General features: G+C 39.8%; 1 protein-coding gene across 1 annotated transcript in view; it reads right to left on the reverse strand.

Annotated features, from left to right (window-relative positions):
* Nucleotides 1-26,560, reverse strand: part of DHRSX (dehydrogenase/reductase X-linked) — a 174,152-nt gene that overhangs the window by 13,562 nt on the left and 134,030 nt on the right. Inside the window, exon 7 of the mRNA XM_054383057.1 lies at nt 17,349-17,556. Coding sequence (XP_054239032.1) covers nt 17,349-17,556 — 208 coding nt within the window. The remainder of the gene's footprint in view (nt 1-17,348; nt 17,557-26,560) is intronic.

The raw sequence follows: 26,560 nt of genomic DNA on the forward strand, positions 1-26,560 counted from the left end.
TTCTCAGAAAATGAGAACTAACACATATCTTCAACTTTACAACTTTCTTATGAGGATCGTTATTTTATTTTTATTTCTTTTAATGCTTATAAGCACTTGGAATAGCTATGAAACTGCTAAATATTTAAAAGATAACCACAAAATAAAATTTTTAAATGAACCATAGTTTGTAAAAACATAAAGACCGTGCAGAACACAGACAATGAAATAACCCAAATTTACATAGACAAGCGGCTATTTCACAGCTTCTTCTATTTTAAATTGCTACTACCCCCATTTTGTTCCCCAGACAGCAGTGGGGATATTTCCACCTGTGGGCTCAGCTGGATGGTGGGGCTGGGAGAGGCTGGCTACCAGCCCAAGTTTCTCATCTGCCTGCTGGAGACACTTTGCTAAAACCAGACAGTTCTAGTGAGAAGGTGTAAATTTTTCCTCATGGATCACCAGGTAAGGTCAGCAGAGGAAACTTCTCCAGGACTCAGACAGGCTGTGTGCCTATGCTAGTAAAGATAGGTACCAGAATTAGTAAAGTGCACAAAAAAACCAAAATTACTACAGGGTGCTATATCTGTGCATTAATAGCATGGAAGATGAAAATGCATCTGGGAATACTTTCCCCCAGATTTCTCACATCTACATTGGAGCAGCATGCTAGCTGGGCTGCAACACAACCTGCTGATGGGTCTGCTGCTCACAAAGCTTCTGCATGGAAAACAAGAAATCACCTTGCAGTGCTTATCCTCACCTTGGGTCTCAAGCCTTGGTCTCGTTTTCCCTTTTGCTGACTCCAAGCCCTTCTGCAGGACTGAAAACTGATAGTCCTGCAGAGGTTGTGCTGGCTGGAGGGAAGAAGTTTCAAGTAGATTGTCAAATAGCACTGTTCATGTCCCGACTGGTCTAGGTTTCTGTTCTCTGTATTGTGATTGTGTTTAAATTACAGTTTTGCAATATTCTCCAAGAAGAGAGGACATGTGCTGAGGTTGTTAACATCCAGATTTATTTCTAAGGCATTCTGTAAACTTTCATTAAGGTAGCAGATGGAGCCACAAATTTGTGAAAAATGCCACTCCTGCAAAGGCCAGGACTGGATTTGGTGGCAGATGTGGTCCTTCCTGTATTCCTGTTTTCTTTGCTGGATGACAGAAGTCACAGCATAAGTGTCATGCACAAGTGACACAATATATCCCTAGTCCTGTGCAAGTGATTAAACACAGTGGTGAAAGGATTAACCTTTTCTATTTGCTACGTGCCCCAGGGGAGTTTTTGTTGCATTGTATTCATAGGGCTTTTTGACTAAAAGGATACAAAAGTTATTTAGAACGGGAACCAAATACTGTGAGGTTTTGTGGCTTGATAAATACCTGTTATGGACTCATCTAGTGCTGAAATAATTTGCTTTGTTTAGGAGCTCATATTGAACTGTGCTTTCTGGTAATGCCGTTTTGCTACACAAGTCTGTTTGCCTTGAGAAACCAATCAATGAGCTTTCCCTGCTCCCTCGCTCGCTCACGCACTCACAGTGATACACTGCGAACAGCGATGCTACAGATGATTAAACTTCGGCTTCCCAGGACAAGTTGCAGTTGAATTAATGCAGAATCGTGCTGTGGTTTAGTAACTGCTTTTAACTCATAAAAATACAGGCTGAGGTCTGAACAGGGGCTGGAACACCAGTCCAGAATGCCTGTTTCAGCCTTCTCTGCTGCCTCTCCCACCCACCCAGCAGTTTGCTTAGAAATCTCCTCTTCACCTGCAAGTCTGCACAGCTCTGCAGCTGCCTGTTGCTATTTAATATGTACTTCACCACGAAACTGAATTGTTTCAGCCAAAATAAGGACTCTGTTTTTCTAGGTGGTATGCAAAGTACATCTGCAGTCTAAACTTTTACCCATTTCTCTACTTGCTCTTTCATCGTGCCCCTTGAAAATCTCATAGACAGTTCCAGCCCTCCTTCATCCCCTTTTCTTCCTAAATTTCTAAACATCTCTTGCTAGGCCCTCGTTGTAACCTCACTGACTGTGGCTCCTACATCAACAAGCTGGGTACTTGCCCTATTAGGTCAGATCCCTTCTTGCAGCCCTGTGGAGGGTATCCTCTGGGGCTCAGGGTAGGAGGGCTCCCAATGTAGCACCAACACTTGCCCTCCTCAGATGACCCATCCGTGTCACTGGCCCGCTTCAGAAATCAGAAAGGGGCATAAAGCAGCCTTCAAAGCATGAGCTTTTGGGGCAGATGGCTCTTAGCATCTATGCAGCAAACAAGGGAGCAAACACAAGACTTTAGACAACAGAGAAAGAGGGAAATACTAGGTAAAACCTTGTTAATATATTGACCGGGCCAAATCTGAGAAGCTAAGAGAAATGCAGTACCAAGCCCTTAGAGGAGTGCAGAAAACAAAGCTCCTCTTGCAGTAAAACTGCAAGTGGCATCGAAACCAGTGTGACAATGTGTTGCATCGTAGATGCATGGCTCTACAGGGAAGAAGTATGAGTCTTGGAACATGGAGGCCACTAACATCAGCCACAATCCCTCCTGTTTCTTGTCCCTTCCTGTGGCTGGACAGACTAAGTTGTAAAGCCCCTTTTGCTCTGCAAATGTCTGCTGAGTTGATGTGGCTACTTTTTAGTCCCTGAATTCTCTAGGGCAGCCACAACTGAGAAGCAAGAGCTTCCCAAGCAGCACACTTTTTATATAAAAATAATCTAAATGTTTAAGGTTTGCCAATTATATAAACCCCTTAGTGGCCACAAGATAACTGACCTTTACTTGTAAATCTGTGTTCAGCAAAAGAGGATTACAGTTTGTGAGCTTTGCAAAGACTGTAACATGGCTCAAGGCAAAAAAAAAAACCAACTTAATTTATATTTGTCTAATCCCTAATAGCTGCTGACAGTCTGTGAAACAAATAGTTTTAATTATTTTCTCCTTGCTGAATATCAGGTCCCATCATTTAATCAAAAAATAGCACATTACTGACAATTGAGATTAAAAGGAAAGTCATACAGTAGGAAAACCAGGAAATTACATTAGCATCACACTGTGGCAAATACGTCCTTCTTATTGCAGCCCTGTAGAACATTTACAATTACTTCATCAGAAAAAACAACAAAACCCAACAAAAACCCCTAAAAAACTCCTGTTTTTCCTATTTATCCTAAGACTCATGGCTATTAAAACCATCAATGTAGTCTCTACAATTAAAACAATATGTTAAAGATTAATTTCAGTTATTAATACAGAATGTACAGATCTTACACATTGATCTAAAATAAGTGCCACTTAGTTTTTTTAATCAGAACCACTGATGCATGAAAATTACTGTAGAGCTAATCAATAGGTAATGACTACAGCCTAGGAACAGTGCTCTATTCAGAGGGGAAAGAAATGGCTGCAATTCACAAACAATTATTGACATCACGAAGCACATGAATCAATACCCATAAGAGATTTGCACATGATTTAAACTTTCTTCAGCAATATTTGTCTTTGTTCCTTCATCCAATTATATTTTTTCCTGCTTGTAATACTGTGAATATATTAAAGCTTCATGTGAATATATCAAAGACAGTAGAATAAAATGCAAAAGCTAAGACTTCTGATGGGTAAGTATAATAGCCATCAGCACTGTTATACAGGCTGGAGCATTGTAGCCATGGTATTCTGTGCAAAACTCCTTTTTTTGATACAACACTGTCAGTCACAAAATGATCAAGACATCACCCCTGACAGGCCCAATATAGCCCTGCAGGACTTCAAATTTTTTAAGTCTTCCCAGTTTGGGGTTTTTTATGGCATGCCATAGTCTTACTGCTCAGAATACATGAGGTGATGGGAGCTGGAGGTGGTGTGCCCCAACACTCACTGAAGTTTCCCAGGAGGACAGATTAATCACTGGCTCCTAAAGTGTACAGATGAATTCCTATTGGCCTAATTCTCTAAATATAGCTCTTTGCCTTGTTTTCATTGCCATCTCTATGTAAAGCAAGGGACAAATGTAGTCCAAGGTACAAATCCGAATTCTCTGTTAACATCAGGGAGAGATTAATTCATCTGTTCTTCAATTGCATAAGCAAATATCCCAAATGTACAAGACAGTGAAGAAGTTGATTTCCTCTGGCTCTCGCATATTTCTTTTTGCGTCACCTGCAGCTTGAGATGTGGCTATAAAGCCTGAAATTGTGTGTCTTTACTTTATATTTTAACTGCAAATCAGTCTGCTTACCCCAGAACAGACATCCAGTATTTGCTTGTAAAATAAATAGGCAACTTCACGCTTGCCATCAGAGCACAGCTATTCAAACACAGTTACCAGCAGCGTCTGATGGAAGGGATTTTCAGAAGAATGAATACCTAGCTGCAACAAAATAATCAGGTTTAGGTGTCCTACTACAGTTCTGCAGAAGAAAACAGCAGTATATTTTAATCACTGTTATACTAAAACTGAGAAAAGGGGTTGGTTCTTGAAAAACCAAGTAGATTCCTTTTCTAGTCTATACTAATATTATGAAGAAGTTACACATAGGTGTAGATGACCACAGCAGGAAAAAACCTCACAAGACCACGAAAAGAAATTTGAAGAGAAAATAGCATTGAGGTACACATTCTTTCCCTAAACAAAACAGATACCCATGCCAAGTAAGCTCTTTAATGCCTTCTCTGAAAATGTAAACTCATTTCAAAAAAGCTCAGGTTTTTTTTTCCTTCTATTTAATCAAATATGAGAAATGATGAAATGAGACCAAAAGTTTTCTCAGCATACACCTCATTTGCAAGTAGTAGGGAGTAGCTCATACTCAGAGTTTTCTTTTGCGTAGAAAAGCAAATAAAATCTAGACAGTCCTGTATGCTAAATACTGCTACATGAAACAAGTACAAATGTATTTCAAAACTATCATAGCATCATTAAGGTTGGAAAAGACCTCTAAGATCACCAACTCCAAACATCAACCCAACACCACCATGCCCAGTTCTAAAGTGCGAAGGAGGCTCAGCAAAATGGACATGAGAATGTAGCCAAAATATATTGACATAATTTAAAATTAAATATAAACCCAGTTATTTATGGGGTGAGGAGCAGGAAGGAAGCTATCTCAAAGCTCATGCACCTGAGTGCACTGCCCGGCTGGCTCCCAATTTTCCAGTTTAATTTAGAGAAAAGGTTACGAACATCTATCACGTTCCACGGGTTGTCACAAAAACCAGCCCTATGTATTTTATCATTAAGAAGCCCCACTGAGAGGTGCTTTAAACGTCTGCAATGGAGGTTAGCTGATTACTTGCTAGTTGCACTGTAGCTCTGCCCTTTCTTCTGCCTCAAAAGTACATTAAAGAGAGGATAATTACAGGTGTTCTCATCCATAATCCACAATGACAATAACAAACAGCAGACCAAATGAGAACGACTTTGCAGTAATCCAAAATATTCAGTGCTTTGCATTTTGTTAGAGCTATTCATTTGTATTTTCCAATAATTCTTAGGTATTGCAGGTGACTGACGAGTGAAACATTATTGAAAACTACTTAATCATATATGTTTAACTTGAAAAGCTAGAATAGGCTACACTGTTGTTTAGTATAGGATAAAAAGGAAATTATGGGGAGGTTATTAATATAATTTTGTATATGGGAAAAGTTATACACTTGAAGTTAAGTGATACTTTAACATGGAAATTATCTGATCTCCACAGATTTTAGCAAAGGGACTCCACAATATGAAAGGTACATGAGGCTCCTACATTTTAGGGACATCTATTTTTCTATAATAAAAGTACTTTGTAGCTGTAATTAGAAAATACTTACAAAAGCTCGTTAATAAATACCTACTTTCAACAAAATTTTTCCAGAAACACATGTTGATAGTGAAAATATGGAAAAAGCAAGAAATTAAGTTATAACCTCTTACTTAATAAAAATACTTTCCATCTACCATATATGAAAATAAGGATTTTTTTTTTTTACAATGCAAGAAAGCTGTTTACATGAATAAACACCTATTGGTACAAACAATTCAGCATTGCAGTGTTCTTTGCCAGAGAAGCTATGCTGTTTGCTAACTTCTTGAAGTGGTAAAGTCACCTGCATCTCAGTGACATGATGCATAGACAGATATTTCCATCATAAGTATAAAAGAAACCCTACAGACTGCTGACAGCAATGAAAGAGAAATGAGAGGTTACTGAAATACAGCTTGAGGGCAGTTTAAAAGACCTGTGTTTCAGTTCATCACACCATTTATTTCTTGATAGTTCAAAGGTTTGGTATAATAAGGAAGATGTGATTTTAAATCTAGGCATCTATTCATGTCAGAGGGCAAAACTGTAACTCAGGAATCTGGACCATTGACACATCTTAGCTATCAAAATGGATCTATGATTAGTAGTTTGCAGTAGGTCTATTGCTCTGCTTTGAGAGATCCACCTAAGAAATACCAAGAACACAGCTTTGCACCCTCTAAAATACCACATCATGTTTTAAATAAAAACGCTCATCAAAACTGAAAAAAACCAGACCAAAACAACACCCCCCCATCCCTCATCCCTCCCCTTCTGCCCCTCCCCCCACACTGTGCAATATAATTTCTCCACAACAAAAAAACAAACCAAATCAAACCAGAAAAGGCAAGTACCTGGCAAAAACACCAATTCAGGTGAGGCAGACCTGCCATCACAAAACAGGAATGTAAGAATACGTTTACTTCCCCTTAGGCAAAATCCTGAACCAAGCTCTCTGGATGGCTTAGGAATGGAAATCTTCACTCTGCAAACCCTCACTGGCTTACTCTGGACATAGTTGTAGTTTACTTCCAGCAGGGCTACATGCCTCCCCAAATGCACTCATCTTGAATGTACTTTAGATGCAAGTCGGTCAGGACGGCCGAAGACAATGGCCTTGAGCTACTTCTGGAAACACAAAGGAAGCCAGGGTCTCTTGAACAAACATCATGTGCCCACTGCTGCTGCCACTGGCTGCCTGGTCTCTCTGCTGGAAGAGGTCTCCTGAGCACTGACCAACCTCTAGAAGAACGCTGTGGTAACCCAGGTTAGAGAGTAACAGGGTAGCTATGCCAACAATCCCTACAGTCCCATTTTCAACTGACCTTGGCTAATTTAGTTTTTAAAAGCACACACAGATTTCTCAACCAGGACAACAGAAGATCTCATTTTCATTGAAGGTTCTTCAGTCTGATGCACAGAATCATCTTTACTTTCCTCCTGTAAAGAAGGGCCAGCAGTGTTGGAAGCAACACAGATCATGAGTCAGCAACTGGAAGATTTATTGTCTAGAAAGACAAGGATGGAGGTGAGTACAAGTGCCACATCTTCACCAAAGGTTTCCCTAAAGAAGGATTTACTGAGTACTCAAAGCATTCAAAATAAAAAAGAAAGTTTGTTGGGAAATCTTCCACTTTTTGACCCTAGTTCTGTACTTTTTTGGGTTTTTTTCTTCTTCCCCCCCAGCATGGGTGTAAAACAGATACATCTGAGGAAGAAAAATCCTATTCTAAATAGAAAAGGAATTCAGAAGGAACAGGGGACTGAAGAGACCTCTTTGGATACCTCTGATCTCTTCATATTGCAGATATCTTGTTGGCTCATCTTGATGAACCTATTCAAACTCCATCTTAAAGACAACAGTTTTCTTACAGCTACTATTCTGCCAAATCTTTTCCAGAGTCTGATTCTAATTACTAGAAACAAGATTCTTACTTCTTTTTTTTCTTTCTCATTTCTCAAAGTAAACACATTTACAGTCTGTCTTCTTCGATTTGTTCTTGTTGTGACACAGCTGTTTCTTTAAAAGTAGCACCACTCCTGTTTATTATGATTAAAGGCTATGACTCGATATCATGAGAACTGACAATAAAGAGGAAAAAATTATTGTTGCTGAGAGCTTCTACAGAGTCAAACTGAAATCAACACAAAAAAGATGTGTTGTCTTTATGGTAACAGTGACAGCACTGGTGCCAACCATCAGTGAGCAGGATAGTACCTGCTCTCATCTATAAAGCCTAATGATGCTAATGCTGCAAATGCTTTCTTTCCAACCAGGAGACTGTGGGCCAGATTGTGCATCACATGTACAAGTGCTGCTTCTGTGCACCGGAGGTGCTTTATAATCCCCTTGGCTCCTCTGAGTAAACTGCTGTGTAGTGACCTGGAGATGACAAAGCCAGGTACCTCAGCACAAACAGATTTCATATTTTATCACTTTTTCAAAAGGCTGGAAATATATGACTCACCACCAATCTGCCTTTGGCCCAGTGCTGTACAGAGTGGGTTGAGTCTCTCAAAGAAAAAATTATGCAGCCAAGATACTGGGTGATGGATATATTTTGCAGTAAAAACAGTGTTTCTTACGAAACAGACTTGCCTCATTGTGAGGGGCACACTACCAAAACCAAAAGTGAGCACTTAGTATGTGTTAGCAGAACAATTATAAAATACAAACCAGTATTAACAGAACAATTATATTTAAGGAAAAAAAAATGGTTATGCATAACTCTCTGTTTCCAGCCTTCCAGATATGCTGGTTGAATGGATTTCAAGCAACATCAGCTGAATCTAGTACTATAAACATTTAGAAACCTGCAGGCCTTCTAAAGAGATGGGTTCAGTGTACCTTAGCCAGCCTTAATCCACTTCCCCAGATAATAAGCATATAAAACAGGACATATGTGCCACAAACCTAAACCAGGCAAGAAATATAAAATACCAGTCGCAGATCAAGGAGGACCTCTAAGGAGAAGGATCAGACATGTAAAATGCTTTACATAAGAGCATTACTCCACATAGAGGATGCAAAGACCAGTCAGATAATCCTTGCTACAAGAATATACAATAAGATTTGGATCTGGATGGTTTTAGGCTTAGGCACCATTTTCTTGTTTAGCAGATTCTGACCAGCTACACTTCTGCAAAGCCACTGATGAATATCAAAGCCTTGTGATGATGGAAGTCATCATTTTATATGCAAAGAAAAACGGAGACTGAAGATTACTGACCATGATGTATGCAAGTGCTGAGAACAGAACTTCTCTCTGAGAAATCACCAAGCTTCATTCACAGCTTGTATAGTAATAAAAATAACCTTCCTACCTGGAAAATGAAAAACTTTAGCAGAGAAAGCAAGCACGCTGCCCCAGAGAACCTTTTCTACATTCATTTTTAGAAGAGAGCCATCTGCCAAAATATACTCAGTGTGTAGTTTTATTTTCAGTACTCTGAGCTCCAAAAACAATGGCACAGCTTTTCTCTCACTACATTTTTAAACATCTTAGGATAGTATGTGACAAGTGGCAGACGCTGTGGAAGACAGCATTTTGCATCTCAAGAGCTTGGCAGGCAAAAATATTGACTAAGTCAATCGATACCGCTCTTTCTGAGACACATTCAGACACAGCATACTGTTGCCTGCTGCAGGGATGCAAGGCAGCTGGAGCGTCATTGCACAGCACCACTTGCCTCAAAGCTGTGGGAATACAGGGCTGACAGGCACAAGGCAACTCTGTCCCCTGCCATTCACTCAAAAAGTAACATATACACTAGCTGGGGTAAACTATTAATAAGATGGTAAGTTAAGCTTTTAAGTTGATGGTGGCTAGTTCCAAGACATTTCTGAGCAATGACAAGACTTTGGGAGCAACTCACTTCTTCAGACTGCACCTGAGCCAAGACCAGCAGCAGCACTTCCTTCCCATTCCAGTGACAGAAAAGTAGGTCAGCATGACAAGGCCAAATAAATATCACTATAAATCCCATCCCTGATAAGCTGTCCAAGTTTATTCTTGTTTTATTTCATGTTGCTCAAGTTTCATTCAAATCCTCTTCTGCATACATTCTGTATTCCCTGCAGAGAGCCTGATCCGTGGCAATATAATTCCTGTGCTTATTTCCCCTTTCCAAATTTGAGATGGCACCAACTAAATGTAGTCATTTGCCCTGAAGAGACTCACAGAGAATGTTTAAATGTGCAATAACATATAGAAACTACTGGATCTGGACAGATTGTACTAATGCCTGGTGTTTGTGCCACATTATGGTCATGTTCCTTCTAGGAAAATGAAAGCTAGAGACACTGCATCAAATTCCCTTTCCATGTTCACCTACTAAAATCCACTGAATCCCAGGTATTTACCTGAGAACATAATGACAATGGAACAAACCATGTTAACTATGTCTTGCAGTATCCGAGTACCCTTTCTAAAATATAAACATGAATGTTTGGGGATGGTAAACCTGACTGTTGTAGACATTACTAAATCTGGAGTTACTCTAGTGATTCCTGAACTGAAACTTTTCAAAGCTCACAAATTGGGTGCTGGATGATCCTGTTGCTTTAAAGAATGTATTTGTTGTTTTGAGTTCTCCCTCAAGTAGTGGGTGGTGCTTGCTTTCTGCAGCTCTCTCTTGTTACATACATTACACTATTATAAATAATACAGGGAGTACACCTGTAAATGCATGGCAATATTGATGTGATACATAGTGGAGACGCACGATGCATTGCAAACATCGATGAGAAATACATTTCATAAGTAACTGGGATTTCCTCACCTGTGACTGCCCACAAACATATTTTCCACTTACGTGGGAAATAGTCTGATACTCCGAATACCTTAGAGTTCTTTACTAGCATCACTGCTTTTTTTAAATTACGCTGATTTAATGTCCTGTACCTTGCCATGGGATTCCTCTTAACTAACTTTACACCTTTATACAGTAAAGATATCTACAGCTGAGATAGTCACCAGAGGAATTCACCATTCACAGGGATAAACTGGCACTTGAAGGGCTTGATTCATCTCATCAACTGTTGATATTTATCTTAGGATAAAACGGATCCAGTGCCAACAGTAACCATAAAGATATCACTGGATAAGAAGGTCTGATGTGGGCATTCACACTGCAGACATTTATGAACTAGGAGATCTGTCAGAGGTGGCTTCCTTGCATAGATACTTTAGATCACAGTTGGAAAAGGGGATGTTTTTAGCTCCTTGGCAGCACTTGGCATTTTCTTTTAATCACTGAAAGCTCAGGAGAACCATTAAAAATTGTGTTTATGTTGTTCATGGAAAAGTTGCCTTACTCCAGATTGACAGGTTTTTCAGTTTCCTTGGATTACTGGAAAATTAAGGACTTTCAGAGAGGGGGAAAGGAGTGCCTGTAAATGTCCAAAATATCCTAAAATTATTTTTTCTGTACTGAGCGATGGGGCTCTGCAATAAAAATTCCAATAGCATTGTTTTGTTACAGAAAGCATTACTCATTTAAGTAGGTCATCCCCAGAGAAATATGAATTGATCTATAACACACACACCCCACACCTGGTGGGAAAACTGTCTATGTAGACATATATTAGATATATTCATTTCAACTGACAAGAATCAGTACCAAGTCCCTGGCATGTGTTCGGTCCACAGCAAATCGTCTTCCTCTTCTGCGTTTCCATCGTTTTCAACAAGCCTGACTGGGAGCAGGTGACCATACGATGTATTAACCAACGAACTAGGAAAGGATTGCCGAGAAACGTTAGGAAGGACTAAGATGATTGATGGGAAATAATCTTTCCTAACTCTGTGGTTTCTGAATACGAAAGTAGTTCCAGATTACAGGATGATAGGTGGTGATTTGCTAACACTGATTAGGCTCATACGTTTTCACAATTTCTTAACTGTTTACATGTCTCTCCACATTACAGAAGCACAAAGACTATTACACCCCCACCCCCTCCACACTCTTTTGTATACAAATTTAATTCTTTTCAGATAGGATGAATCTGCCTGAGATGTCAAGTTAAATCAACAATCTACCAGACAGGAGTTAGGGATAAATCCTTTATTACACTGTACAAATACCTGTTTTTATTAAGCTTTTGACCTGCCAGCAATATATCACATTTCAATTACTTGCCAGTCAAAAAGTTTTGCTCCAAAATAAGTCCATATAGGGCAAGCATAGGCTTTTGCATAGTGCACAGTGCAGGTTTAGCTTACTTCCAGGCTAAAAAGGGTCAATCTTACCAGCAGTATTAGACATGATGACAGTTTTCATGTCCTGCAAACTCTTATGAAAGATAGAAGATAGCCTTCTCATTTCACACAGTCAGGAAAAAAAGAAAAGGAAAAAAAAAAGAAATGTGCTTTTCTTTTTAATCAATCAGCTAAAACTGTGGAACAGGGCACAAGATGGATTGCTGACTGTACATACTGCTTGATTTTTTGCTCCCTCCATGGTGGTGTTTTGCCCTGTTCCAACTAGCATCTTCCATGAAGGAGCCTGGGTGTGGTTTGGGAATAGATCATGCCAGAAGCTACTCCAAATAAGAGTTACAAACAAAAATTTCAACAGGCTTCCTCTGGTGTACTACAACACAATCCCACCCATTCTGTGCTGTCCCACGCAGGATCCTTACCCCTTTGCGTGCCATTTATCAAGGCACGCGGCACAAATCCTTCACTTTCCTACTATCAAAACATTCCCCAGCAACTCTCAATGTGACTCTTAAAATAAGCATTTCAACTACATAGACCTGAGAAAACATGCATAAAAATAACAATATTTTAGAGGACACAGAGAAACAACAGGTTCAGTGGAGACTAAGGTCCAATGCTATTTGGATGTGCATGGAAAATCAACATACTTTAGAGGCATTTGATCCTAATTAGGGCAAACATAAAAGACTCTGTGCTCCAAAGTCTTTTTAATCAGTACTCAGAATAAATAAAACAGCCAAGATGCATCCACGCACCCTGTAACAGGTAGGACCTGGACACCTATCCAAGGCCAGGGATTCACATACAAGAAAAATACTTAGATCTCCAGAATTTGGAAGCTCAAATGTGGATTGCTCATAAGCCTTCTCAGGCAGGTCCCTACATCTTTCCTCCTAGAATCATTCTATGGTTGTACAAATAATCAAATATTTATTAGATGGGAAAAAAAGCCCTATGGCTCTGAAGCTTAAATCTTTGTACCAATGTGTACAGAAATATGACATTTTACAAGACCAGAGTTACTGAAATAAATCACATCATTTTCTTTTCTCTGATTTTGATTGGAATTTTGCTTTTCATCTGAAAAGCCTTTTGCAAAAATTAACTGCTAATGAAATGTTTCTGCAAGGAGTGTTCATTTTGTGAGAAAATTCCAGACTAGCTTTATGTGAGGACCACACACTCCCATGGACAAAAGATGTTCATGCTGATGAATTGCTGCTTTCAGCTGTAGAATTCAATTATCTCGTTCTCTACAGCTGGTGCTATTGTGTGGTGATGTGTTTGTCTTCTGACACCTTGCACGGGGGGGGGGAGGGGGGAGGATGAAATGAATTTTCTACATTCACAGTGCCAAAGGGACAGTTTGAATAAGAAATGCTGCAATAAGACCTACATGACTATGTCCTCTGGCATAAAGGATGAATCCAGGTTACTTAGATTCTGCTTCCCAGCAGCACTTTCAGACTGAAAGCGTATCTTTAAAAATGTTTTAGGAAAATTACACTCAAGTTAAGCCTATTTTGACAGATGAGAGAAGTAAACTAGTTTATATTGGCTGTCTTCTAGACTGTATTCCTGAAGCCTTTCCTTTTACTTTTACAGGCTGACGGGGTCACTAATCCTACTCATTTTCAGTTTGCCAGTCAATAATCACTTAGGCACTATGTCCTTGGAAATGACAGCTGAGACAAGATCTCATGCACAGTCTTCCTGGCACGATGCCTCCCTAAATACCAGTCTGAGGTGGCTGAAAGGAGCAAATACTCTATATCTGATAATGACATGTTCACCAAGCTTACCATAAAGAAGGTTTTGTGGAAGTTCACAACACTGCTATGCAATGTCTCTACTTCAGTGGCATAATGAAGTCTTATGACATAGCAGAACAGTTCCTGCCATTAGATATTAATCAGAGTCAACACATTTGTTTTTTTGTTCTAAGACATTTTAATTGTATCACAGGCAGAGGCCATATGGCTTAAGAATGAATATTCAGTATCAGAAATATTTGAGAGGAAAATGGTATGTTCCTGGCTTCCAGATTGGATGGTACCCATTGCTACAACTATTACCCAGCTGGCTAAGTTGCAATTTGACACCCATCTAATGTCTATTTAGTCTACTATCATCTTATTAATTAGTTATTGTTTACTAGTTTGGGCTTTATCTCTTCAAAGAAAAGATCATTTTATGTCAAAAATTCCTAAGGGATAACATATTTCACTGCATTTCTGCATTGGAGCGAGACAGCTCATCAGCTTTTATTTACTGAGAAGTCATAGGGGTAGAAATCAATTTAATTTTTGAGGAATAAACATTATTTCTCTCTTGTGTGTGGCAGGTGCATTCTTTCTTTGTTAAAAATGTAGAGAAAACATTGGCAAAAGGGAAATTTAAAGAACAAATACCCCAGCACACAATAACTTTCCAGAGAAAGAATTGCCCTTAAAAAGAATGAAACCATAACTTCTAAAGGGCAGGCATTCCTTTCACAAATTTTATCACTGTCACTGGATCCTTTAGCTTGGCCTGTCTTATTCCTACAGGGGTGCCTCTCACTGCAGCTTGTTGCAGGGAGGAACACAGATGGATTTGGCAGAGAGTTTTCTGAGCAATATATGAAGACCAGAGGACAATGTTTCACATAGATGAGAAACTCAAGCTGTTAATACTTCGAGTAAACTAGATGTACATATCATGGTCTGTTTACAAGGCCATAGGTTTATTTAAAGTATCTAAATATCCTTAAGCATCTCTGTGGTGGATGCTGAGCTGACAGCCTTGTCTACCACACTGAGCTGCCTCAAATACAAGCAGCCCAGCAAGACTGGGGGCCAGGCTGCAATCCCTAGGAGGTGTTTGACTTGAATGCAACCCAGACCAGTGCTTGCAGAAGTACATTTAAAGACAGTGGAGGCTCTGCCACAATATTTATGAATTAAATCAAACAACATGTTGAATCTCTCCTGAGGGAATGTGATGTGATAAATCCATGACGCATTTCCCCACTGAAGCTATCTGAGTTGTGTTGGCTTTCATGAGTATCAGGCTGCAGTGGGTGAAGCAATTTCCTGTATGCATTTAGAAATCACTCTGGAATACTTAAGGGTGCTAAAAGTTCGTTGAGCCAATATGATTAGAGAGCTATCACCTCATTTTCACTGCATTACTGCCATAACTCAGGAAGGAAAATTCATATATGTGCACTCAGGCATGAAATTCCAGGGGAAAATAATTCCATAATATCAACTGTAAGTTAACATTATCAGACAACCTAATTTTCTTGTACATACTTTCTTACTATTCTCAGGGGAAATCTGCCCTAGAGCATGAGACAAACACAAGATCCACCCAGGCTTCAACACTGCATACTACGACACTATAGTGCTACTGAAATCACCAGGCAGGCTTTCAACATGACCTTGCTGTAGGGCTAAACAGCTCCTTGTGATGCAGATCTGCCAGAGCTGAACAGGACATATCTATGTGATTAAGTGCTCTTCAATGTGAGAAAAGAAGACAAAGTCAATCCCGAATACAGACACATATCTTAAGCAACAAGCAATAAGCAAAGAGAAGACAGAACTGTAACTCAGAAGTTTAAGGAAGGGTGGGAAGAGTGATAGTAAAAGTTTCCCTCCCCTTTGGCTTTTAGGAAAAACATATAAAGTGTTATAAAAAATGAGAAATCTCAACCTTGATAACTGAAGCATTCAGTTATTCAAACCTAAAGTTATTCTGATTCAAAAAACAATTGATGTGTTTGTTTTTTCAGGCAGTACACTCATCACACTTACATGCAAGTCAGTATGCATGTCTGTCACCTGTCCTTCTTTAGAGGAGTATCTCACCCAAAGAACAGCAGGGAGCAGGAACTATTGGCCTCATTACTATTGGAGCTGTAAGTATGTGGCTCCCTCTCATGACAAATCTAAACTCGGTTAATGTATGTTTAGTGACATCCCATTCAGTCCAAACACAGTTGGTATAATACAAAAAAGTTTCATTTGGTGTGCCAGTAAAACTGGGTGGGACTGAGTGTCATAAACAACACCAGACTTAACTCTCACTCTCAGACATGGACATTTTGTCAGAATTTTGTGATTCTAGAGGAAATGCTAAACAGAAGCTAAACATCTTCATGAAACTGTTACGCTAGCAAGGTGAAGTAAATCCAATGAAAAAAATGCTACCACCTGAGACTGATATTTAAAATGATAGTCACAAGAGGCAAAACAAGTTTTATATATATATATATGGATTGGTAAAGCTGCATTCTGCTTCTTTAGGAAAATATCACATATTATAAGCATTCCTATTACAATTTTATTGAAATATTCAAGGTGTATTCAGAAGATACTATTAATTTTTTTTAAAATATGGGTTTATTGTTTGCATCTTATTTCACACTCTTCCAGACTCCACTTTCATTTTTAAAATTAAAGCTAGTGATATTTCCATATCAAAGTTTAAAATTAATTTGCTTTGTAGGACATGCCTCTTGATCTAAAATACTTCATTTTAATTAGGACATTTAATTTACTCTAATGGAATCAGGTTCCATTCACTTAGTGCAAAACTACTTTCTGAAAGAGTTACAAGCAGTACATTTTCTCAGCAGAAGTCCTCCTAAAGCTTGTCTGCATGAGGAGGTTGCACCTACACAACTAAACTGATTTCAGACTGATCTACTCACATGACTACAAAATGTTGCTGAAATTAACCATAACTGGGTCTGCCCCACTTCTGGATCACTTTTGTCAAACAGCTTTAAGCTTCCTAATGCAGACCAGGAATTGATGATAGAAAATCATGTACCATCACAGCTATGTGTTAACATGAAAAAGTGAAATGACCACTGTCCCACCTTGCAGAGCATGAGTGTCTGGACCCACACATCCACTTCCAGCCACCATTTTGGTACAGCTTCCTTGTTCTTTTTTCCCTCTTCTCTATAACATGTTGTGTACAGGTAGAACATGCCAGATCATGTCTGCTTCTCATTAAGAGGACATACAAGACATTTCTAAGGAACACTTTATATATTCTGGTTCCCTGTTAGGATGGTGCTCTGTCCCTATGCACAAAGGCACACAAGATAGATCAGGGTAGAGATAATCAGTTCACAGGCAATGAAAGGCATTCCCTTCCCTTACTGTGAGAGCAGTCCCTCCATTTAAAATAAATACTTAATCTGGGGAAGGCCTGTCTTTATCAACTCTGTACATCTCAACGGGACTGAGAAATGCCCTATATTATGATAAATTTGAAAATACTTTAAGCTCTGTACTGACTACACCTCTCACAATGAAGGGGCACAGCAACAAAATGATTTAGAAATACTGCATACCTTGAAAAGTAGCCAGGCTGTCATCCATTTGATCACTTTTACCACCCAAAAGACATGTTTGTAGAGATCAGTATTCACTACTCCAGGGTCTACTACATTAGCAGTCACATGGCTTCCATCTGCAGTCAGAAGATGCTGTAACTGATAGGTAAATAACACAAGGGCAAGTTTGCTTTGGGCATAGGCTCCATGGGGTGAATACGAACATCTGTATATGAGAGAGAAAGAGAAAAGGGGATGCACTTAAAAATAATCAGAAGTAAACCAGTATTGCACAAACATCAAATATACTTTGCAATATCCAGCAAACAAACAGCTATACACTGACTTGCCAGAAGAAACAGCTTATCACTGGCAGGTGTGTCACTTGCTGGAATTCTGGCGATTATTACACCTGACACCAAGTCTGATTTATGGCAGGAGAATTAAAAAACAAACTAACAAACTAACTAACATTACACAATGCCTGCCAGAACCTCTATGTCAAACTATTTAAAACAGAAATGATGAGGCACTTATCTCCAGATAGATCGTCGGGCCCTTAACAGCTAGAGGCCCTCAAACTACTCTCCCCTTCCTCATTGCCTTCTTCCCACACACACATACCCTGTCCCCACCCAGTAAATTCATGCCTGATCATATTACTCCTGGTTATTATTATTTGTTCTGCAGCAGGACCTGCTAGTTTCTGATGAAAGCCCAGATGAGTAAGGCAGTCATTGCACCTGCACCAGTGACACACCAGATTATGCACAGCTAAAGAGATGAATAAAAAGACAGGACAAGAAGATGGCGGCAAGCGTAACCACAGTTATGCCATATACAGCCGTTAGAGCTAAGACAGATTGCTGAGCCTGTGCCAAACAGAGGGTGTGACAAAGTCACAGAAATACTTGGACTTAACAGCAAAATACTACCTGTTGAGACTCTTGTGCACATTCCTCATCTGGATGCTGAATTTGCCTTTCTTTCAAGTCAAACTTTCTAGGAACTGCTGCTTAGCTCGGTTTCATGGCAGGCAGGCAGCAATATTTTTTTCCATAAGCAGATTAGTTCCAGGCAAATTAGCAGGTATGTCACTTAAAATGCTCCTCCCAACTGGGGCCTCAGCATTACTTCCACAAATTCCTATTCCATGACACTCTTGTAATTGTTTCAGCCTCTCATCTAACCTTTTTTTGTGCTTAGTAGAACCAAAGGTAATTCCTGGCATTACAGGCAGCTCACAGGCAAAGCAGGTGGCAGCCTAAAGCAATGGGATCCTGAGGGCTGCAAAACAGTTGTGGTCCCCATTTCCATTGCCTCTGCCAGAGCCTGGGGATGTGGCACAGCTTGCAGCTGCTGCAGATGTGGAGCCAAGGGCTAGGGCACCCACTCAGAAACATATCTCTTTCCCAGCTCTCTCCTTCCCCCTAGTTGTTGTCCTGCCTTTGTGACAAATGCAGCTATAGCTTCATTTTCTACACCTTCACCCTTTGTGCAGTAAATGCCCAGGCTGGGGATGTTCCTGCTCTGCTATCTTTGGCTTTTTTTTTTTTTTTTTTTTTTTTGTGGTGGCTAATATATGAAAGGTTTTTGTTTTGAATGAATAGCAAGTATGTGTCAGAGTTCTTTTTGTTATCTCATTCTTATTGAATATCTTATTTATAATATCCTGTAAACTTCACCACAGAAAGCTCCAAATGCTAACAATCAAGCTGACAGTCTGCAGAGGTATAAAGCTACTGAAGCAATTGAACTGCTCATGTTATCTGAATGGACTTAATAACCTGGAGACTCAATGGCAAATAGTACAGTTCAGGTACAGGAAGTAAAAGACAAGATCACTGAATCTCCATTGCACCTCTTTATTTTTGATTTCTTGTTCATTTTTTCCCCCTGCTCTATCCTTGTTCAAGCAAGTAACAAACACACACACTACAGAAGCATTATATAAATTGACAGAGAATAAAAAGGGACACTGATAATAAACAGCCCTCACACCAAGGAATGACCTGAACTGTAACGTGCTGGATAAAGTGGCTCCATTATCATAAAGCTATCACCTGCACCTCAGGGCAAAATGGGCTATTTTAAGAATAAAGAACAATCACTGCATGAATATAAAAGTGACTTGGCATTAGTCAGGAAATTGCAGTTACATTTTAAATTCAGTAACATCCGTGATCTGATCTGAGACACTCAAAATGTCACCTTATGCTTCATGCATATTTCACCCCTTTTAACTTGAAGGACCAGATCCCCAGCTGCTACAAGCTTTCCCTGTGCAGCCATGCAAGGTAGAGCTCAAGCCACCCATGGGAAGAAGCACTCATACGAAGATGCCTCCAGCAGTCAGCTGGCAGCCAACCCTGGCACATTGCCATCGGTGCCAGCATTCCCCCACTGGTGCAGAATGCAAGCTGGGGCATGGGACAAGCTCCCTGAGTTCAATTAGAGTGATCTTGTCTGGCTTGCAGGGAAGCAGGGCTGGGGACTACTCTGACTTGTTCATCCTGGATCTAGTCTGGCCTTCAGTAACCTTCACATGCCAGGCAGGGGGACAGCAAAAGCTCCCCATGACTTCCCATTCCCACATTTTGTGTGAGTGATTCAATTTACCTTGTGGCAATGAAGCATGAACTACAAGGGCCAGATCCCCAAAAGCCTGGTACTTTGCATAGATACCTATGTCAGAGAAACATGAGTGCTGAAAAGATATAAAAAGATATCCAACCAGTGAGGAAGCCTTTTATATCACAGTGTAGAGATGCAAATGATTTGCAAGGCAGTGAGGAATCAGACTTCAATAGCATACTATAGGTACAAAGGATATAAAATTGGATACACAGAGCAGACACTTTTGGCAGAACCCTTGCATGATTACCTGCCCTCTTTCCATGTTTTCTGTGTGTGCTTTTTGCTTTCCAGGGATCTTACATCAATGGACTGTACAAGACAGAGGAATAACCTGTGACATAGAACTGACAATGATTTTTGAACAACTGTTTTGTTTGTGAGATCCCATTTTATTAGAATCATGTTGTTTAAATACCACATTAGGAAAAACAAAACAAACCAAAACAAACCAAAACAAGCCAAACAAAACAAAACAAAATAAAAACCCCACAATACTGGTTACTTGATTTCATTATAACCAGTCTTGACTTGATGCATCAGAAAAAATAGGAGAACATGGGGCTCCTGTACCTGTATCATATTCGCATCTCCAATGCAACATACATGTAGAATTAGAGAATGATTTGGACTGGAAGAGACTTTTAAAGACCATGCAGTCCCCCTCCCTGCTATGAGCAGGGACACCTTTCAGCAGATCAGGTTGTTTGAACATCCATCCAACCTGGCCTTGAACACCTTCAGTGATTGAGCATCCATTACTTCTTCAGACACCTTGTTCAGTGCCTCATCACCCTCACTGTAAAATCTCAGTCTACCCTCTTTAAAGTTTAAAACCATAAAATGTGTTCTTCTTGCACATGGAATTCTCTGACTTTAAAACCTATGCCTCTGAATTTAGCCTCCCTATGTACAATTTCTACACTGAAAGAAAGTATAGTTGTGTGACATATATGCATTTCTACATTGCTTTCGTTTTCTGAAGGCTCTAAAACTTTCTGAAATGAAGTGCATACAAGAGACCAACCAGCCCAAAGCAGAACACAGCTAACCAGGAAACTGTGCTGGCACACCAGCCTGTGACACTTGGACATCCGAGGACACAGATTATTGATCAATGCTTCACAGCACAGCAGGCAGACTCGAGTAGAAGGAACTGTACCTCCTAACTGCCAGCTGGGCAAAACACTGGTAGCTCCCAGCTTGCTGTGGTAGCTGGCTAGAGAGTTAGGTCACACTGGTCAGCTAGCTAGAGAGCTAGGCGATACTGGTGATCAATTGCCCAGTCAGCAGCTAGGAAAAGAAGAGCACAGACTTGGTGGAGAGAAGTCCAGTGAAGAGTGGCGTGCCTGGCATTGGTAGCTTGGAGAAGTTCATGCTCATCCAGTCATTTGGGTGGAGCTCTCTGTGAACTACTCTTCCTACAGCCTCTTCCAGGGAATGCTGCTCCACAGCATTTTGCCAAGTCACTGCTGTTAAAACAGGGCAATGTGCAACTAACTAAATGGAAACTACAGGAGGAGTTAAGGCAGAGAAAATTTAATTAGCTTATTTGAAATCTGGCCAATGGAACAGCTTTTAAATTAATATTTTATTGATTCTACACTGATGAATACAGGATCAAGATAAGATAGACTATGTATTTTATGTTCATTTATTTTTTAGCAGAAATTCTTATTTTTTGTTTAAGAATTTCTCCAACATAGACTGACAAGTTTGAATTGTCAGTTGTCAAAAATTAGTGAGACGAGAAAGGAACTGTTTTGTATTTTTGCCAAAGCAAAATAAGTACGTGTTCAGTGCTGGGGTGCATGAAGCCTTGTGGCTGCTGATTTTTTTTTTCTTTTTCTTTTCCACCAGAAGCTGATTTTATCACTCATCTCCATGGTGCTGTCTCCAGCAGCACTCTTCTAAGCATGATGAGGAAATGTATTTGTAAAAAGTAATGGGAAGTCAAATTTCAAACAAGAGCCTGCAATGGCTAATGAGATGTTTAAATATGGTCCCAGCTTCTATTCACGTTTGAAAACTGGATCCATGTTTAGCACTTCCCTCGGCACTTGGTCTTACTCTGGTTTCTTATCTAGCCGCCTTTAGCTGGTCTGGGTTGTCCAGTGATACCATATCTAGTGAAGAGCGTTAAGTCAGCTCAGGTACCCAGAGAGCAACAGGGGAAACAAAATTGCTGCTCAGCACAGACCATTTCCTCCATATCTTCAGTGAATAGGCTCTCATGCTACTCTCAGCTTTTCCTCTTTCATTAATGGTTGCTTTTGCATTACGTACATAAGTGGAGGAAGCAGATACAGACTGACTAAGAGAAGGGTGCAGCGACGACACGCTTTCCCTTCCCCATCACATCTTGCATCAGCGAAAGACTCAGAGGACCTATGACTATGCTGACACAGAGCCACATTTAACATGGCTGGTTCCAGCAGCGAACTGATGTGGACCTCTTTCACACTGCGTTTATCTTGTGGATGTCATCCTCCCCTCACCCATCGTCACGATCCCAAATTTCCAGTGTGTTAATTTGCCCAGAGGGCAGAGTGCACCAGGATCAAACTGCAGAACAACCCAATCGCTATGTTCTCCAAGAAAAGACAAGTGATGCAAAACATGGGTGACATGCTGGGGCTTTTAATGAAAAGCCATGCAAAATTTCAAAATATGCCTTAGGATGAAACAGTGGATTAAACAAAACACAGACTTGATGCATTAAAATGACTAAAGTTTCCTAATGATTTATGTATTAATCTCGCAATGCATCATCACCATTGCTTAGTCAAGAACATAAAACACTATTATTAAACACAGAGCTTTTGCAGTCTCAAATTTTTCTCACAGGAACGTAGCACAAGATTTTTCAATACTGTTGATTGATTTAGCAGTTTATTTTGAAGTAGCTATAGAAATATACTGCAGAATATAGGTGTGCTTTTTCTGGTTATCATAAGCAGTTCTTTCTTTTTCCTGTGTTAAAGCAAAACCTGACTATTAAATATTGTTTATTAGATTTAAATGGACTTCCTGACAGTACTACATATATTTATCCCATGAATGTATTTGGCTGAGTCTTGTCAATTGTGGTTTTCCTTCAATATATATTAAAAGAAAATGAAGAAAAGGCAGAATTGGAGAAATCAGAACATATCTATTACCACTGAAAATTAGTAAGTTGCCAGTTGAAATAAAAAAGCATATGCATTGGTAAAAACAAAACTTAAATCTGAAGTGTTAACTTACCTGCCTACTCAGATGTTGTCACAGTTATGCTTTGTATAGTAGCTGTCCTCTTACTAACTAGTACTGTAAACTACTATATAGTCACCCATTAGATATACATGCCTGGGTATTTTGGGTGTTTCTTTCATGTACATTTATTCCGTATACTTGATACGTAGCCTTTAAAAATAAATGTGTACATATAACAGTCACGTACACCCCCACGTATTTCAAATGGAATACACTGGCAGCTGCAATTAAAGTGAATAACGTCTCAAGAAGTAAGGATTCCTAAAGTCCCCTCATGACCCTGTGCTGGATATGTTAGAAAGCAAGGCTACAAGACCAATAAATTAAATTAATGATTCTACACCAGCTGAAAGGCAAATCCTTTATGTCTTAATTGGTTACACAGTCACACTACTTAAGTAGCCAGAGGGAGGTGGCACTTTCAGAGCAGCCCAGCTTGCCCTTTTGCTCTGACCCACAGAAAAAGGCTGGTCATGGTCTCAGAGCTTCCCCCTCTCCCTGCAGTGAGCCACTCATTGCCATGAACTGCTCACATACAGGATGCCTCTGACATCGTTCAACAGTGGTAAAAAGAGCATTTTTCTCTTAAAAATAGGAAGCACAAGGGTAGAAGCTCAGAACTGGGAGTTGCTTTCTCTAAGAGGTGGTGATGATCTCAGTAGCTGAATTCTCTGCATATCACCAACTCGTGCCTTGTGATTAATCCACAATTCAGTAGGAGCCACAAGCTGGAAGGTAGGGTTAGGTTGTGTTTTGGGTTTTTTAAAGCCATGCTTTCCAACTTTCACTGTATAAATACAAAGCATTCAGTGACTAGCCCCTTGTTATAGCTGGGAGGAAATGCATAGAGAACAAACCTTAACTGCCTTTGGAGGGTTACATTTAGGGAAGAAACTTGGAATGTCTTTATAATAAAAATATTTTGGAAAGGCAAAATAAACAAGGGCTTGCCATCCTGGGCATTAGTATCATCCAGATGGAATCAGTGCATCATTTTTGACTTGGCTGGTCCCTCCTTCTAATGGCAGGAGGTGAGACATTAAGAGCCTCCCACTATATGTACTGCCTCAATGTGTGCAGTTCCATTGCTATGTGCTCAGCACAGTTCTCAAATGTATGAAACAAGGATACAAAGCTGGGCTCATCAGAATCAGTATCTTTGAAAAAAGAAGTCTGCTTTTTATGTTTGTGTACAATTGGTGTTGATTTCAAATGTTTTTGATGGTTTTAAATATTGATGGCAAGTTCAAGTTGTAATTACTGCAATTCCATTTTCTCAGGAAATAAATCTCTATATAAAGAATTATATAAATTGCCTCTTCTGAAGCATCATTTTTCTCGAGTTAGTTCATATGATGTCATTTTAAGTACTTGCTAATATCTGAAGTGGTATTTGAGCACAATGGTATCTAGTTCTTCAATTAAAAATCTCCATCAAACAAATGAATGAGTAAATAAATAGAAGCAAGCAAGATTTTTTTTGCATTGCCACAGCCAAGAAACAGATGAAGGCTCCATAAATTGCATTCTGTGTCCTCACGACCCTTTTGATTGATGGGCAAACAGCATCGCCACAGAGCTTTTCATATTATCTCGTGAATAATCTGGATCTCAGATTATTGTCACACATCTTCTAAGATTATCACTTGGGTTATAACAAGAAGAGAACTCAGGCACTCGTGCCCTGTGCCTAACTGTCCTTTAACAGAGCTTTTAAGTTTAAGGGGTCTTCCTATGGTTCTTCCCTTCCATCAGAATGTCCACAGGACCATGAAATGGCCCAGTAATGACTTGGATAATCCCTATTTTTATTTTTCCTTTGATAAAGCAACATCTTAAGACCACTGTGGACTTTTGCAAATCAGCTGCATATTTTGGCTTTTCATTCTGGGGCTGAGAGGGAAATGTGGAGTCTGGCTATGCATAATAAAGTGCTGCCACTTCAAATCCAGCACAGTGCACCAAATGCGATTAGCAGATTTCCAGAAGACTACAGAAAATGTGCTGTTATATATGTGAGGATAATGTAAGATTTCATTTTATGGTGGGCTGAATCCACTGCACTGCCTTGGAGTTGAGTAGGCTCCAAATGTTCTGCAAGTGAGAATGTTCACCGCACTGAAGGACTCACCTGTCTTACCAGGGGAAACATGGCTTGAATGGGCATGCAAGACTGAAAACTCTTTTTTCCTTCAAGATGTCTCTGAATACTGTGCAGAAAATGCTGTGTCAGCACTCTCTGTCCATGTAAGGCATACAGTAGATTATGAAGTCTGGCACAGCAAAATAATTTTGAATATCAGTTGTTTGTTGAAACAATCTAACAACTTCTGAGAACATGAATATCACAGCTTCAAACTGAGAGGTAAAAGGGACTAACTCCCAGTACATGAATTAAGGAACAAGCTCATAAAAAAAGACAACTATTTGTTAAAAACAGTCATGAAAAGTCTTCCTGTGGGCTAAAAGACCTTTCTAGGTTAAAGAATAAATACAACTGAAATGCCAGCAGGTACAGGAGAGATTAAAATGTGACAGTCTTCTGCACCCCTGCAATTACTTATATTCCAGACCTGGCAGGAAAAGCTTTTGTTTGTGTGTGACAGTACATCAACAGCAGCCCTCAGCTGGTGTCACAGAAGACGAGAGATTTAAATAAGTGTGTGAAAGCAGCCTTACGTAGAGGGGAGGAACGTAAACAAGCCACCCTGAGCCATAAAAAAACCCTGCAAGAATCAAATAACAAACAGTGGCTCAAAGTGGAACAGGCTGCCCAGAGAGGTTGTGGAGTCCCCTTCTCTGAAGACTCAAAACCTATCTGGATGCATTCCTGTACAGACTACCCTAAGTGATGCTGCTTTAGCAGGGGGATTGGACCTGATGATCTCTTGAGGTCCCTTCCAACTTCTAATATACTGTGATATTGTGACAGCCAGCACTGGAAATGGTTATTTCAACATACCATAAGAGACAGTGGCAGCAATCACTTTCTCTGTGGTTTAGCCATAGAGTTGGTTTTTGGGTTTACTCTACAAATTTCCCAATACTGTGTCACTCTCGAACACTGACAACAGAGATCTGTAACGGAAAACCAAGCATGTCCTAAGAAGGGGTATGGCACGACTTGGGGCCAGAATGCATGAGATCTCTTCCATTTGCAAACACACCAGAAGCAAGTGAAGTCAGGCAGGTTTGACTTTCCAGGAAACAATGAGAAGCTTCATGTCCAAACCCTGAAAAATCAACAGTCACAAAGCTATCCTGTCAAAGCCCTCACAAAAAAAAAAAAAAAAAAAAAAAAAAATTAAAAGATACTCCTGCTTTGACAAATTGATTGATTT

This window comes from Indicator indicator, chromosome 1 (assembly GCF_027791375.1).
Source record: "Indicator indicator isolate 239-I01 chromosome 1, UM_Iind_1.1, whole genome shotgun sequence".
Lineage (NCBI taxonomy): Eukaryota > Metazoa > Chordata > Aves > Piciformes > Indicatoridae > Indicator > Indicator indicator.